Here is a 17,552-nt window from a genome sequence, read left to right as displayed (position 1 = left end):
GGCCCTGGGGGCTTCGCTCAGACGCTCACTCTCACCTTCCAGACCCACCAGCGCACAGTTCATGCCGCCTCCAGGCACTGCCTCTGGCTGCCCACTCCCTGCACACACACTCCCCTCAATTTCAGGGAAGCAGGACCTGTGAGCAAAGGGAGGGAGGGAGGAGAGGCAGAAGGGATGCTCCTCACCGTCTCCCCTCCGACCCCCAGCACCAACAGGCAGAGGGGGAAGGGACCCCAGCATCAAGGCAGTCATTCCTGCGGTCCCCCATTCACTCCTCTGCCCTCTGCCCGAGCCCTGGGCGCCCCCCACCCCTCGCCCAAGCCCACTCTGCAGCAGTTCTGGAAGTTCTGAGCTGGAATCCCTGATGCATCGGCACCTTGGAGATGGGATCTACAGCTCCTCACAGGTGACATCCTACATCAGGTCACAAAAGATTCACACAGATTTCTGCGGACTCTGCAGAGATGTGATAGAACCCCCATCCAAAACCAAAATGGACCCCAGGAAAAAGCGTGCCTTCCTTCTTTCATTAACTCAAAAGAATTTACTGAGCACTAACTACCTGCTGGGCAGAGGCCTTGCCCTCAAGGAGCTGTACAGACTAGAGGCAAGTGTGTAAACAGGGAAGACCCCCTAGGGCCAGAGCTGTGAAGCTGGACAGGTCAGGAATTTCAGCATGTCCGTCCACTGGGACAGCCTATGTAACACAGAAATACTACGCTTATGCATTTCTCTGTTTCTGAAAATAACACATGAATAGGTCAGGAGAAAACTGGAGGGGATTAGAGAATAACCTACACAGGATCAGCCTTTGCTCATGAAGAACAAAAATTCTAGAGGTCTGGGATAATTGCAAGGCTATAAACAGGAAAATTTATATTTTAAGGATTCAACTTCCATTTTCAAATGAAAGTTTTTATTTCTTGCAATTTACTTTTGCATCTTTGGAGAATGCTCTGGCCGAGGAGGTTCACTGTGGGCCAGGGCTATAAAGTAGACAGCAGACACGGAGGTAGGTGTAAGCCTCACCCATTGGAGTCAGAGACAGGGAGACCCAGCTGGTGGGAGGAGCAGGAGAGATACTGGAAACATCTGCAAGCAAAGGAGTCTGGACTTGACTCTTCAGCAGACAGGAGGTGCTTAGGAAAGGACTGCTTCAGACAACAGCGTCTAAGACATGTTGAGCGGACACAGGAAGAGGCAGGAGAATGCACTTGAGTGAACTCTCAAAACTTTGACACCTATCTTTATGGGACTAAGTGAATCCATGACCACGGTGCTGCTGAATATAGGCTTATGTGATCAAATTATCTCCCCATTCTGTGCCTCATTTGATTCATCTACATAATGGGAATAATAATGGTATCTACCACACACAGATATGAGGATTAAATAAGTTAATACAGGGAAGGCATTTAGAGCTATGCCTGGTACGTAGTATGTGCTCAATAAAATGTTAGCTTTTTATTATCATTTATTTCTTTCTGGAGGTGGTGAGAGGTGGCAAATAATCCACTACGCTCATATTAAACACAAAAGTATTCTCAGTGGTTTCTGTAAATCACATTTCACTTTGCCTGGAAAAAAAAAAGGAGCTGTAAATTTTTTCAAACCGACATGCACATACTTTAAAATACTGAGTTTATTTAAAAAATGAGCACAGTCAAAACTGCCACACAAATTATCAATAACAGACACTCCTATCAAGTGTACGTATATAATTCCTCAAATAGAGGACCTTTAATTTCCCTTGAAGCCTTTTAAATTCTGAGTTTATATAAAATTAAGCAGGAAAACATTAACATTAAACAAAAATCAATTTTGCACAAATAAGTGTGATCAAGCAGCTTAAATTATCACCTGAAATACTTGTACTTCAGAGAAAAATCCCAGATGACAACACTATATGTGCTATAAAAGGATTCACATTATTCTGTGGGGTATGTCTCACATCACTCGTTCTCCACATTTCTTTCACCAAGCCCCAGGCAAAAAAGTGAGGGAAACTTTTTCAAGGCAGTGGCCTTATCTTATACACATTCCTTTTCTTTTTCTGAATCCAGAGTTTCTGAAAACATAGAGGCTTTTCTCTTGGTAAAATATGACTTATAAGACGTTCGAGGACCAAGCTATTGTGGTTCTTAAAGTTTCTTCCTTTCTTGGGGGAGACCCTGTGGTCTTCACACTATCCAGATCTGTTTTCTCCTCCCACACAGGCTCCTTTTTGGTGTGGAAACACAGCAACTTGTGACCTCAGCAGAGAAGGGGGTGAGCTCTGTACCTCTGACCAGGCCCCAGAAGAAGGCCGGCCTCTCCTGATGTCCTCAAACTTCCTCTGAATTCAGAGTTCTGTATATCAGAATGTGTCAACCCACAGCGACAGAAGACTTGAGGAACTCAAAATGTGAAGAAGCACCTAGTAACTGAGAATTAGAGAAATGTGTGTTTATTGTTGTACACAGATAACTGCTGGGTTCCTATCTTAATGATGGAGCAGAGTTTTGGCAGCATAACTAAGTCCTGTGCTCGACACAAGTCTGTAACCCGGCAGGACAGGTGTCCTGGTAGGAAACTGTCAAAGAAGCAAACACGAGCCAGGTGATGGGACCAGACAGTAATTGCACTTGTGCTGGCATCAAGGCCACCCACAGATCAACAGCAACTTGAATCCCTGTGTGAAACAGACTTATCTGTTATCTTTCAAAACGTTCTGATCACCAAACTGAGCCAGTGTAATGAACATGGTATTTCAATGGGAAAATTATACATTCAGAAAATATTATAGTCATAATTGATTCACGTTTCCTGGGCACTGATATATATAACACATTCCATCATAAACTACCAGAACCATTGCTCTGACAATGAGAAGATGCAAAGTGAGGATGGCCTCACTGGCACTTCCTTCCTTTCAGTGGGCAGCACCTTCTGGGCCTGGATGGACAGCTGAGGACAAAGATTTCCTGTGGCTAGTAGAAAGGGTGGTGCCGTCCCCTCACCAGTGACACTGGGGGCCCCACCTTGGAGAGCCTTTATGTAGCCGCCTCCAAGAATTCTGAGGTGAACACGGCTTCTGCATAATCTTCACACACATCCTGAAGTTCAGCAGCCACGGCCCCCAGAGCTTCATCTACAAGCTCTTCTGCAAAGCTGGAAGACAAACAACACAGCTAAAGGTACATACAGCCAAGTATGGGAGCCATTCTGTTACTCAGCGGAGGAACTTACCAAGTCACTTCTAAGATTTAAATGGAAACTCAAAAGGCCAAGATAATTTTAAAGAAGAAAAACAAGGTGAGAAGCCTGGCTTTCCTAGACAGTAAGTAAGATGGTGGTGCTGAGATCCCAAAGTCAGGCTAGAGGGAGGGGCCTGTCATACACACAAGGCGGACCTCACCCTTGAGATGGCTGAAACCAGAGGTGACTGGAAACTAACTAGCTGCAACCCAGCCCCAATCCAGATCTACCTCCTACAGCTGCCCAACTGCCTGACAGAGGAAAGGGTGTGGGCCTTCTCTGTGGGGCGGGGGGCAGGAAATTCCAGGTTTCTCTCAACACACACATACACACACACCCATACGCACACACATTTTCCCGCCTCCAAACTGTTTGAGAGTAAGTTGCAGACTTGATATCCCTCAGGTACTTCTGGGTACATTTCCTAAAAACAAGGACATTCTCTTAAATAACCCTGATACAATTATAAAAATCTTAACATTAACACGGATACAATACTATTATCTAATCTTACCTACAGACCTTTTTCAAATTTTTGCCAACTGTCCAAAAAATGTCCTTTAAAAGAAAACATTTTCTAGTCTAGGATTCAGTGCAGGATCACATGTTGCATTCAGTGGCCACACCTCTTTAGTCTATTTTCATCTAGAATCACTCTTCAATCTTTGTCTTTCATGACCTTAACATTTTTTGAAGAGTAAAGGCTATTTTTTTTTTGTTTCAGAATGTCCCTCAATTTGGGTTTGTCAGGTTCAGGTTCTACATTTTGGGGACAAATGTCCAGAAGGGTTACTGTGTCCCTCAATACATCTATTTGTCTTACTATGATGAGCGCTAATTTCTATCACACAGTTACGCTGATATCTGCCAGGTTTCTCCCTTGTAAAGTCACTATTTTCCCTTTGTAATTAATACTTATATTGCAGGGAGATACTCTGAGACTATGTAAATATCCTGTTTCTCATCAAACTTGCTGAATCAATTATTACAGGGTTGCCAACACTGATTTTCTAATTCTGTCATTCCCAACTACACGGAAGAGCTTTCACTTCTCTATTACTTATTTATGTGTTTATATCGGCTTGGTCTTACACATTCTTATTTTATTCAACAGTTTGTAATCTGTTTCTATTATTACTTATTTTGATACTCAAAGTGTCCCAGATTGGCCAGTAGGAGCCCCTTCAAGCCAGCTCCCAGGTCCTCTTGACATGTCCCCATCATGCTTTGAACACTTCCTTCCTGCCACAAGATGATGTTTCAGCCTCATCTTACATTTTCCCAGCCCCAATCTTGGAATCGGCCATTTCTCCAAGGAGTCCTGGTACCTTTTCATGGAGAAGAGTATTTAGAAACCAAAATCTGGGTACTAAGTGTGCTCATTGCTACTAAGTGTGCCATTGCTTCTAGGCCCTCTCAGCAGATAGACTCGGACAGACAAACAGACACATAGACACACACCCCATGTCTATTTCTATATCTATCAAAACCCATAAATTCATAATACCTCCAATCCCACTTCAAAACACGGGATTCATTCTAGCCTTCCCCCAGAAACCTGGCTCTCATTATTCACAATATACTTATTTACTTGATCAACCCTAAAATATAGAGAAAGTAGTTTTAGAATTGTTAACCCATGCTGCTGGGTAAAAGAAACCTACTTATTAGAATCTAATATGTGTTTACAGTATTTTTGTCTTTAGCGAGAAGGTACAGAGTCAAAATACTGCATTCAAAAGTAACTCAGACAAGGCCTTATCTGCATGTATCCCTTTAGTATGGTTATTTCTTGGAAATACAGTTAGTGTCATATTTCTTTTTGTATTCCAATTTAGGGTCAACCTCCACTGCCCCCCCATCCTTGATGATTTGGAGGGATGTATAGGAAACATTAACAGTTCCAAAAGTCAGAATTATACAAAAGAGGTAAACGAAGATAAGTGTCCTTCCCCTTCTCTCATCCCTTCTACACCGATTCCTGTCCCAGCTGTTTTATTTTGGCTAATCTGACAATCTTTCGTCTTTTAATTGGTGTGTATAGTTCTTTTTCACTTAATGTAATTCTGATATATTTGAGCTTCTACTACTAAAATACTACATACTTTCTATTTGTCTATTTGTTCTCTCTTCTTTCTTGCCTTTTGTAGGATTTTGTGATTGTTTAAATTACATTCTTTCCTCACTATTAACTTGGATTTTAAACACTCTGACTATTCTTTTAGTGGCCACTCTAGATTACAATAAGCATCCTTGACTTAAAGTCTAACATTAACTGATATTCTTACCATTTTCCCAGACAATGCAAGAACCTTATTAGAATACTAACTCCATTTATCCCCTTCCCAATTCATATGCTATTTTTATCATGTATTTCAGATGTATATATACATACAAACACACACCCATAAGACATCAGTTTTTTGTTTTATACAGTCAATATTCACTTACCTACATGTTGACTTTTTCTTAATTCATGCCTTCCCCTATTTCTGACTTTTCATCTGTGACTGTTTTTGCTCTGCCTGAAAAATATCCTTTTAATGTTTCCTATAGTGACGGTCTACTGGTAATAAATTTTCTCAGCTTTGTTTAGAACCTTTATTGCCTTCCTTCTTGAAATACATTTCACTGGGCTTAGATCCATATTGGTAGCTTTCTCTTTTAGAACTTTAAAAAATACACCAGGTCATCCAGCTTCCATTGTTTCTGTTTCTCCTTTTTCCTTCCTCTGGCTGATTTTAAGATTTTCTCTTTGTCTTTCATTTTCCAACAATACTATGATATGCTACATATGGATTTCTTTTATTTTTCTTGCTTGGGGCATTTAGAGCTTCTTGAATCTACGGCTTGATATCTTTTGTTATTTGGGGAAGTTATCAGCCGTTCTCTCTATGGATGTGGTTTCTGCCCCATTCTCTCTCTCTCCTCTCCTTCTGTGACTCCAGCCACATGGATATTAGACCTCGTCCCTTTATCCTCCATGTCCCTCATCCTCTCTTCTTTATTTTCATCTTTTTGTGTGTCTCCGTGCATCACACTGGATATTTTCTTCTGTCTTATGTCCCAAGTCTCTAATTTTTTTTTCCATAAATAAGATCTTTTATTTGTCACCATTAAAAGTCTGAATTTTCAGCAGATCCTTGGCTCATGTCCATCAGCTTGCTCAACTTGAGCACCTGCCTCGTCCCCAGTAGCTTTTCCAGAACTACTACCTTCACCACGTAGCTCCATGAGTCTTCCCAATTCAAACTTGGGCTTCTTCAGCATTTTTACCTTTCTAACAATGACATCATGGAACAGATAAATAGATTGGCAAGCCTTTTCTATGTCTTTTCCAATGCTGTCTGGAATCCATTTATTGACCACCTCTTTCAAGTCATTTGTCTGCACCTCTCGGGTCATGATTTCCCTCATCTTCTTGCGGATCTGGCAGACCTGCTGGTGCTGGGCATAAAAGGTCTTCCGAATCTGACTGTTGCGTTTTTTAGTAAAACCCACACAGAATAGATGAAGCAAATAGCCATCAGTAGTCTTGACATCCACGTGAGCTTCAATCATGGTCTGACATTTTTGACCATGGAGCACATTTTGTCACGGGTAAGATTCATGCCACGGAAATCAGTCAGGCAGTATTTGCCCTGAACATCCTCAGTAATTAGCTTGAATTTTCTAAATGCAAACTCATCATTCTGCAGATCAGCAAGGCTCACTTCAAAAACACAACACTTGAGGCCATCAGATGCAATTTTGGTTCCCTGAGTTCTCGTGACTAGTGTTTTCCCAAATATTTCTTACATTGAACATAGCTGGTGCTTTCACATCATACCAATCTTCCTTAGAAAATGGGTCAACCACTTTCTTCTTGCTCCCTTTTTGCCGCCTTTCATAAGACTCCTGTTCTTGCTGACGCCATGGTGCTGCTCAGAGAGCCAAAAGGCTCTAATTTTTTCTTTTGATGTGTCTAATTTGCTATTAAGCCCATCCCATGAGTTGCTCATTTCAGAATTTGTATTTTTCAGTTCTAGAACGTCCACGTGGATTTAGTTTAGTTCCCAGTTCTCTAACAAAATTCTAAATTGTGTCCTTTATCTCTATGCACATAGTAGGCACAGTTATTCCAATATCTGTGCCCAGTGGCTCTAATAGGTGGAGCTGCTGTGGGTCTGTTCTTGTTATTGTCATGTCTCTCTGTTGCCTGCTTTTTTTCTTACCATATACCAGACACTGAATTTGAAAATTGCAGAAATGATTTCAATCCTAAGATGATATTATAAATCTTCAGAGAAAAGTTAAGTTTGCTTCTGCTCGGTGCCTGTGGGGCAACAATCTAGAATCACCTCAGTGCAATCTCAGGAAGTGAGACGACGTGGAGCTGAGTGGAGTCCTGAGAGGGCCACCCTTATTCCAGAGTGCCACCCTTCAGGGTCCCAATCAGAAACGAGCAAAGTTCATCAGGCCAGTTCCCCGCCCTTGGCAAGCCCTTAATTTCCACCTCTGTCCTCTGATCTGAAGAGGCCATTGAAAGTGCCATTCATCTTCCTCCAGAACCGACAATCCAGTGCCAGACACGGGCTAACTTCCCTGGGTCTCTGTCTTCTCAGGATCCTGGCCCAGTTATTCTTCATTACCTAGTTAACTTCCTGGTGCCTTCAAGCACATATGTTTTATTTTTAATCTAGCCTTTCTATTAACAGTTATCCTCGGTGGGAGAGGCGGTCCACATTACCACATGTGTCATTACTAGAAGCAGAAGTGATTACTTTGTTTTTATGCTTGCTTTGCTTTCTGTATTCCTATCACTAATTCATCCCCAAACTATGAGAGAAATACAAAGGTGCTCCCAATACATTCAAACACATGAGGTAATGTATCTGTTTCCTTCTTCTTTTTTAACCTTCCTCACGCTGGTTTCCCCCTCTGGAAACTATTCCTCCTGGAGCCCTCTGTCCTCCTGACTCCAATCTAGACTAGCTGCTTTCTATGCTCACTGAAAAATTCTCTTAGAAATAGCTTTTGCCATTTTCCTGGAAGTTCCATGTTGGAGTCTTAAGTTCCCTAAATCCCGTCTTCCTCCTTCTCACTGTGCACCTTGTGCTGGCGGCACACACCCTCTGGTAGCTTACTGAGAAACCGTGCATGGGAACTACATTCTTGGACACTTTGCATACCTTAAACTGTCTTTATTCTACCCTTTTATTTAATCAATAATTTAGCTGAGCACAGAATTCTAGGGTAAATATGGGAAGTATGCTCTAATATCTTCTAGCAGGGTTGCTACTGACAACAATATGCCATTCTCATTTCTGATTATTTGAATGTGCCCAGTTTTAACCCTCTGGAACCTTCTGTCATCTTCTCCTTACACTGGGATGCCCACCTATCCTTTGCACAACAACGTGCCGTGATGTGTTCTGTTCTGTTTATTTATTCAGTTATTCACTCACTCACTCACTCGCAGTGGACAACTGGCGAACCCTTTCAATCCAGAGACTAACAACCTTCTGGGGATTTTTCTTATAGTATTTCCTCAATAATTTTCCATTCCTCCTTTTTCCCTGTTTTCACATTCTGGAACTCCTATTATTCAGATGTTTTCTCTGTTATAATAGCCTATGTAGCTTTCATGGTTTTCAGCAAATGTCTGGATCTCTCAGCAATCTGCTACATTCAAGAATGAGAGTTTCAACTAAGCCTCCTACTTTCTGACTCCCCTGGACCCATGCATCTAGTGCTTCTCATTCCTGAGTCTTACCAAGGTTCTTCTGCACAAATCAGCTAGGGTCTTGGCTCCACCCTCATCAGGCACTTGGCTCTCTCTGGTCTGCTAAGTCACTTGCCATTTGTCTAACTGCTTCATGGCTTCCAAAATTTTCTTGCTATTTCTTATTTGCTGTCATTTATGGTTTCATGCCTTTTATTTAGTCTTTCAGTGGCATAGAGTGGGCTAGGGATATAGAGAGTAGAGATAAATCATATGTTCAATCTGTCCTTTTCAACCAGAAGTCTCCTGATTTGTTTTTCAAACAAGGAATCTTTAAGAGTTTGCTTTCATTAAAAGCATTATCACCTTAAGCCTTTCCTTCCAGAATCACTCTTTTATTTACATCCAGTTTATATCACCTGCCCCATCTGACCACCAGAACAGTGCTTTTCTCCACGTGGAGGGAGGAGTGGAGACATTAAAAGAAAGAGAAAAACTCAGCTTACTTCTCCCTCACCCAACAGGCTATCAGATGAAGTCAATTGTCTTTGGATACTTTTTCAAGATTTGATCAATATACTTCTCATCTTTGGAACACTCAAATAAGAAACAAAACAAGAGAGATCAAAAACAGAGCTAGAATATTTAGATGTGCTGCCACTTGAGGGTCAAGGACAGGAGAGGAGAACGTCCGTGAAGTTCAGGCATATTTTAACAGATCTGACCTCAACATCTTAACCTATCAGTCCTTATAAACTGAGAGAGCTTTTCCTACATCTACAGAACAACTATGAACAAAATGTATCGTTAATCAAGTGGTAACAACATACAAGGAACAGTCTATCTTCCTTAGCTTATTTTGGATTTCCCAAGATGCCAGTTAGCCTAACCAATCCAGACAGGTTCTGTACAAACCAGTGAGTATGCTACAGGACTGCGTGTTAACATACGGAAGCAAGTCAAGTGTACCTACTCTCCTCTCCAGAAACTAAATGCGCATCTCAACAGAACAAAGGGTCTCATATGCTTTGAAGGGTATGTATAATAAGAGAAGTCCCAGGACTTCAGGCTAAACCTGAGAGACAGAACATAAGTGATTATCTCTGATCCCACCCAAAAGCCCACCAAAATAAAAGGAGTTAAATGAACACATAAATCTACAATGAGAAAAAGACAAAACTAGATGAGAAATGTCCAAGATTTTCGGAAGATAAAAAGCACACGGAAGAATCAAAATTGACTCAGCAGTACAGAGGAAAAATACAGAGGAAGCTGAAACCTAAGGGTACATAGAGGGAGACGCCAAGGAAAAGCAAGCTGATCTGTCTCACAAAACACGTCTCACAGAAAGACTCTGGAAGTAAGAGAACCAGGAACCATGAAAGTGGAATGAAGGATCTGGTAGGAAATGAGGCAACTGGCTGAGAATCTGCAGAACAAGCAGTTAGACTGATGGGTCTCCACGTCGGCTCCTGGCAGCTACCTGACAATCCCTGCTTGACCCCCACAAAAAAAGGAAGGTATATTCTTTGGAAAAAATAAACCAGTAATTTGGGACTTTCCTGGTGGTGCAGTGGTTAAGAATCCGCCTGCTAATGCAGGGGACACGGGTTCGAGCCCTGGTCCGGGAAGATCCCACATGCCGCGGAGCAACTAAGCCCGTGAGCCACAACTACTGAGCCTGTGCTCTAGAGCTCGCGAGCCACAACTACTGAGCCCGTGTGCCACAACTACTGAAGCCCGTGCGCCTAGAGTCCACGCTCCGCAACAAGAGAAGCCACCGCAATGAGAAGCCTGCGCACCGCAACAAAGAGTAGCCCCTGCTCGCCGCAACTAGAGAAAGCCCGCGCGCAGCAATGAAGACCCAGCGCAACCAAAAATAAATAAATAAAGTAATAAACCAGTAATTTAAAACCCAGCCAAATCATCAATCAAGTATGAAGATAGACACCTTCAAACATGTTAAGTCTTAAGAAATGTCCTCTAATACACAAAGCAGGATAGGCTCCATCAAAGTAAGAGAGTAAACCAAGAAAGAGGAGGACACGTGCAAACAGAAAACAAGGACCCGAACATGCGAGGGAGAATCCCACACTCAGTGTGGTTCCCAGGACAAGCACCACACTGTAGACCTAGAAAGCGGCTGGGCCAGACTGAGAGAGAAGGAAAGAGGGCCTCAGGACAAAGAGTGGGGGGTGGAGGCGAGAAACAGAGATTAATCAACATATCTGATCATGAGGAAAATTATGTTCAGATGTGTTGGCTAGTATGTGGGGAACGATAATAAATACATAAAAGAATAAGCAAATTAAAAAGAGGCAATTATTAACTCCTGGAATACGTTTGAAACTTGTTCAAGAAAGAAATGTAATCATGGTATACTGCTTGGCTCAATGATGAAGATTATCTGCATGTATGTAATAAAGTGATACTCATGAAGAATTTAAATTTGGGCCCCATTTTAAAAGAAGGAATTTGCACACATCGTTCAATTAACTATTTACGTAAAAGAAGGCTACCCATTCTTCAAATATTTAGTAGCAGTGGGACTGTTTTCTGACTGCACAAAACTCCCCGTCTCAGGGGAGGTGAGAGCCAGAAGGAGAAGGTTAAGTGTAGCAAAGTCTGTAGGCCTGCTGCTCCTAGCGTTAAGTTTGTCCCGACCGAGAAGATTTCATGATCATAACTGTTTCCTGCCCAGTAATAATCTGTGTTCTCTGACGACACGGCCCTCAGTAACAGCAACAGGAAACCCGTCCTGACTTGAATATTGTGCCTCTACCTAAGGAGGGGAGTCTGCAGAACGCTCCTTCGGATGCCATCAGCCATGCCGTTTTCCAATCTCCTCTCCCTGAAGAAAGGCATTTAGCAGAAAAAGCCTGTTCGCTAGCCCCAAAGCAGCCACTGGAACTCCAGGGCACAAAAGCACGGCCTGAGACCCTGGCCAGGCCTTTCTCCAGCCTTTCCGTAAGTTGACACGTGGCACCCAGTTCCTCAACAAAGCACAAACCTTCTACTGACCTTTCAGCTATCAGCCACGGGTTGAAGGCGCCCACAGCCTCGTGCGCAATAACTCGGAGGTACTGCTCGAAGCGGCGGCAGTAGTCGCTGATGCTGCGCCGCATGCCCCGCGGGACAAAGAGGGCAGCTCGGCCTTCCCTCTGCTGAGCACCTTCTGAAAGGGAGAGGGGGGGAGTCTCTCTCTTCTCCGGTCTCTCCTCTGTTCCCACACTTTCATCTAGGGAACTGAGAGCAAATAAAAATGATGAGAGCATTCAAAATCATCTGCAAGCGAGGGTAAACTGTTAATTCACCCTGATGGTTTGACAGCCAAAGGTTTACCTTCATTTCCCTTCCTCACACTGAACAATACGCAACATCTTATCACCACTCCCTGTTTCTCCTTTACACCGGACTAACCCTCCACACAGGAGGAACATGTGTCCCATGGACAAAAGAATTCTTAAAGCAGATCTTGCAGTAATTACCTGCACAATCACCTGTGCCAGTGTGATGCTTTCAATCGTAAAAACCAGCTAAATGTTACTGAAAGGATCCTTAAGATGCAACACACTCAATGCCCATCTTATAAGCACTACTATTTTACTGGGCCATCTTGGAGTTTGTCAAGATCTTGGTCAAAAGAAGAATCTCTCTCTGTCTTGTGGTAACTGAAGAAATGTGAAATCTAACAACATCAAAGGCAACCAACTACAATGAAATCAGACAGTCTCGTTACCACTTACGTGCCATTGCAGGGCCTTTCTAACACGATGTTCACATCTGGGTCTTTGCGAGCTGCTGTCTTTGTGATCCTGATTGGATGAGGAGAAAGACACCTTTCACTTACTGCTGGGATTTTTTGGTCTAGAAAAGGAGAAGCATAAAATGACTGCATATAAAGAAATGCTGGTGTATATATCAGAGCTGTCTTAGTGGCCAATAACCTGTGAGGAAGTCATGGGCACATCTCTTAAGCATAAAGGTTGCATTAGCAGTGCAAAGGGAAAAAAGTGCCCTTGTTTTAAATGAAAAGGGGAATTTAGAAGTCCCCAAGAGGGACTTCCGTGGTGGTCCAGTGGCTGAGGATCTGTCTTGCAATACAGGGGACACCAGTTCGATCCCCGGTCGGGGAACTAAGATCCCACATGCTGCGGGGCAATTCAGCCTGTGCGCCACAAGTGCAGAGCCTGCATGCCACAACGGGAGAGCCTGAGCGCCACAACTACTGAGCCTGTACCCTCTGGAGCTCACGCGCCACAACTAGAGAGCCCACGTGCCACAACTAGAGAGAAGCTTGCGCACCGCAGCAAGGAGCCCACATGCTGCAACAGAAGATCCCGCATGCCGCAACTAAGACCTGATGCAGCCAAAAAATAAATAAATAAGTAATATTAAGGGGACTGTCCTTAACAAAATAAAAGTTACCGAGAAACAAACCAATGAGGAGTCAGTTTTAAGAAATAAAGAACTTGTTTAAAAGCTTCTGTCAGCTCTTTGGAAGACTCTTTGAAGAGGTCTGTGCAAAGCCAGGTTCCATTAGGATCCAGCCCCCATTCCGAGGAGTCTTAAGCCGTTGGGTTTGTTTTTTAACCTTTAAGTGATTTGATTACTGGAGAAGGAAAAAAACCACTCACACCTGAACACTTAATTAGCTGATTTAATTTGTCTCTGGGCTTCACTGGAAAAATCTGCATGATGATAGTCAAAACATTAACTTATTAACTATACCTTGCAGGCTTGACAGCTCTTTTGAGTTTTGGATTATTTATCATTTTAAATGCATTTCAAATGTAGAATTCCACTACTGGGCATATACCCAGAGAAAATGATAATTCAAAAAGACACATGCACCCCAATGTTCATTGCAGCACTATTTACAATAGCCAGGTCATGGAAGCAACCTAAATGCCCATCAACAGATGAATGGATAAAGAAGATGTGGTACATATATACAATGGAATATTACTCAGCCATAGAAAGGAATGAAATTGGGTCATTTGTAGAGATGTGGATGGACCTAGAGACTGTCATATAGACTGAAGTAAGTCAGAAAGAGAAAAACAAATATCATATATTAACGCATTTATGTGGAATCTAGAAAAATGGTACAGATGAACCGGTTTGCAAGGCAGAAATAGAGACACAGATGTAGAGAACAAACGTATGGACACCAAGGGGGGAAAGCGGGGTGGCGGGGATGAATTGGGAGATTGGGATTGACATATATATACTAATATGTATAAAATAGGTAACTAATAAAAAAATGTAGAATCTCTGACTCACATATTTATATGCTTATGATTTTTTACACTCAGAAATACTGCATAAGTCAGTTTTTGTAAAAATATTACTGAGAGTACAATCAATTTTCAATTGATTTCAGAAAAGAGAAGATAAGAGATATAGATTCGACACTGCACAATTCAAAAATCACTTTAAATTTGGTTTTTGTGATGCAACTGAACATACAATCAGAACAATTAGAAACAGAGGGTTCTTATGAGGATTTCATGATTCTGGATTTAACGTGTCCAAAAATTCATTTCAGTTCCTGGTGTTCTACAGAGCTCCTTTTAAATGCATACCTAGACTCTAGCAGAGTCAGAGATAGTGACTAACAGTTTAAATTGTCCTTGAAAAAGAGAACACCGACTCCTTGGTAAGGCTGTCTTCTGCATGATGCAACCTGACTGTGGCCATTGGCCAAACCATCAGTGAAACAGTCGCCCTTCAACATTTCCCTCTCCTCTGCTTCCTTACGAAAAGATGCCCACTGATTCACTAAGCAATGATTAGAAGGGTCCTCCCTGTGCCAGGCCCATGCTAGGTACAGTTGGGACACAACTGAACATGACAAAACTCTCTGGCCTCAAAGATTCTGTGGCTTCTTTGGGAGAGATAAAGAGCTCTAACAGGGTAGGACATGCCAAAAGTCTATGGGAGTTCACAGGAAGGGAGCAAAGTTCCAGCCCAGGAAAACCAGGAAAAGCACTGCCGAGTAGGATCACGCGAGCCGGGGCTCGAAGAATGGTTCAGCTGTCATGTGATGATGAAAATGGAAGCTGGAGTAGGGCTGGGGGAAAGAGAGAACGACATGAACAAAGAATAGCGCTGGAAAAATTACAGAAGACAAAAGGAACAAATTTGTATTGTGTTTAGATGGCTCATCTTTCTGTCAAAATTTGACATGGAGAATACTTTTCCTAAGACAATACCCCAAACTCATATTCTAAAAAAAGTATATATACATAAGCTGCTGTTGTAAACCTTCTATATCCACAATTTCCTTTACTTCTCTTAATACTCATAGTACTGAAATTCCTTTAGAGGTAACGTTTAACCACATTTTATTTTCCTCCTTTCATTGAGTAAAGTAATAACCGATAAGCATGTGTCAAAGAGAATTTGAGTAACACTTCCCAGCTCAAATTGTGATAGTAGCCTAGCAACTGCAGCCAAAACGCATATGTATGAATTTTTTAAAGTGGAAGAGAAAAGTGAAAGTCTTTTCAACAAACAGAGCAAGAACAAGTGGATATCCATTAGTGGAAAAAAAAAAGAACCTCAACCTCTACCTCAAACCATAGGCAAACTTTTATTCAAGATGGATCATAGGCCTACACATAAAAGCTAAAACCATAAAGCTTCTAGAGGAAAACAAGAGCCTCTCTTCTCAACTTGCGAGTAGGCAAAGGTTTATTAGATCAGAGAAAGCAAAAACTATACAATAAAAAATGGATAGCTTAGACTTTATCAAAATTTAAAATGTCTGCTCATAATAAGACACATTTGAGAAAATAAATACGTGAGCTATACATGGGGAAGAATGTTTGCAGATATTCGCTGGAGGAGATTAGTGACTGCTGGGATGAGGGGAGGGAGAATGAGGGGTGATACTACTGGATGCAGGGCTTCTTTTCAGTGATGAAAATGTTCTGGAATTAGCAATGACATCTGCACAATTCTGTAAATATACTAAAAATTACTAAACTCTTTAAAAGGGTGAATTTTATGGTATGTGAATGACATCCAATAAAGCTGTTTTGAAAACAAACAAACTATATATATATATGACAAAGAACTCAAACCCAAAATGCATAAAGAATTCTTACAACCCAAAAATAAAAAGACAATCCAATTTTTTAAAATGTACAAAAGATTTGGACACTTCACAAAGGAAGATATACAAATGACTAATAATTACTTGAAAATGTTCTAAACGTCATTATTCACCAAGGAAATGAAATTAAAGCCATAAAGAGATATTGCTACAGGCCCACCAGAATGGTTACAATGAAAAAGACTGACAATTCAAATACTGGCAAAGATCTCTAGCAACAGGAACTCAATGTAGATGGGAGTGTAAAACGGTACAGCCACTTTGGGGAAAGGTTTAGCGGTTTTTTATAAAGTTAAACATGTACCTATCCCATAACCTGGCAAGTCTACTCAGGTGTTTATCCACGAAAAATGAAAACTTATGTCCATACAAAGACTATACATGAATACACCCATAGCAGATGTATTTCTAATAGCCCCAAACTAGAAACAACCAAATGCAGATCTACAGGCAAATAGATAAACTAGATGTGGTACATGCGTATGATGGAATACTACTCAGCAATAAAAAGGAATGCACACTGATACAAAGTGCGGTAGGCTGCACACTGGCTCCACATCCTATTCCCTGGAACCTGTTAATGTCCCCTCTCTGGCAAGAGGGACTTTAAGGACCTTGAGATGGGGAGAGTGACCTGGATCACTGGGGTGGCCCCTAAATGTAATCAACATGTCCTTACAACAGGCAGGCAGAGGAAGATTTGACTCAGAAGAGGAGAAGGCAATGTGACAACAGAAGCAGTGTGAAGTAATATGGCTGCAAGCCAAGGACTGCAGGCAGCCTTAGAAGCTGGAAGAAGGAACCAGCCCTGCCACCACCTTGATTTTAGCCCTTTAAGACTCACTTCAGACTTCTGACCTCCAGGAACTGTAAGAGAAAAAATTTGTTTTAAACTGCTAAATTTGTGCTTTAACTTGTTACAAACCTGTTACTGTGGCAGTAGGAAACAAGTAATAGATAAATTTATAAAATATCATGCTAAATGAAAGAAGCCTTAGACAAAAGAGTAAATACATGTATGATTCCATTTATACGAAATTCTAAAACAGGCAAAACTAATCTATAGTTAAAAAAAAAAAAGCACAGTGGTTGCCTGGGTGGTGGGGAACTGACTGGGAAGGAGCATAGGGGAACTCTCTGCGGTCATGAGAAGCTCTGTTTTGAAAGGAGTGTTGGGTAACAAAGGTATGCCCACCTGTCTAAACCCATCAAATAACACAGTTAAGATCTGTGCATTTTATTATATGTGAATTTTATCTCAAAAGGAAAAAGAGGGCTTCCCTGGTGGCGCAGTGGTTGAGAATCTGCCTGCCAGTGCAGGAGACACAGGTTCGAGCCCTGGTCTGGGAAGATCCCACATGCCACAGAGCAACTGGGCCCGTGAGCCACAACTACTGAGCCTGCGCGTCTGGAGCCTGTGCTCCGCAACAAGAGAGGCCGTGATAGTGAAGAGGCCCTCGCACCGCGATGAAGAGTGGCCCCCGCTCG

At 42.0% G+C, this 17,552-nt stretch overlaps 1 protein-coding gene and 1 pseudogene across 14 annotated transcripts in view; both read right to left on the bottom strand.

The window, feature by feature from the left end:
• Positions 1-1,624: 1,624 nt before the first annotated feature.
• Positions 1,625-17,552, bottom strand: part of KIAA0753 — a 60,229-nt gene continuing 44,301 nt past the window's right edge. For 9 of the 13 annotated variants that reach the window (XM_082370593.1, XM_082370596.1, XM_082370594.1 and 6 more), the window contains 3 exons: positions 12,688-12,808; positions 11,963-12,187; positions 1,625-3,150 (listed from right to left, as the gene is read on the bottom strand). In XM_082370593.1, the coding sequence (XP_082226719.1) occupies positions 3,033-3,150; positions 11,963-12,187; positions 12,688-12,808 (464 nt within the window). In that variant the 3' untranslated portion in view covers positions 1,625-3,032. Of the gene's footprint in view, positions 3,151-11,962; positions 12,188-12,687; positions 12,809-16,908; positions 16,932-17,552 lie in introns of those variants that run through there. The other 4 variants (XM_082370598.1, XM_082370599.1, XM_082370590.1 and 1 more) reach the window with 4 other exon arrangements.
• Positions 3,161-7,171, bottom strand: LOC309617896 (small ribosomal subunit protein eS1 pseudogene; annotated as a pseudogene). Its single transcript has one exon. The product of its transcript is annotated as a small ribosomal subunit protein eS1 pseudogene (transcript).

The sequence above is a fragment of the Balaenoptera borealis genome, assembly GCF_965194805.1.
Source record: "Balaenoptera borealis genome assembly, chromosome: 20".
Lineage (NCBI taxonomy): Eukaryota > Metazoa > Chordata > Mammalia > Artiodactyla > Balaenopteridae > Balaenoptera > Balaenoptera borealis.
The sequence above is the reverse complement of the archived record's forward strand: the minus strand, read 5'-3'. Positions and strand labels throughout refer to the sequence as shown.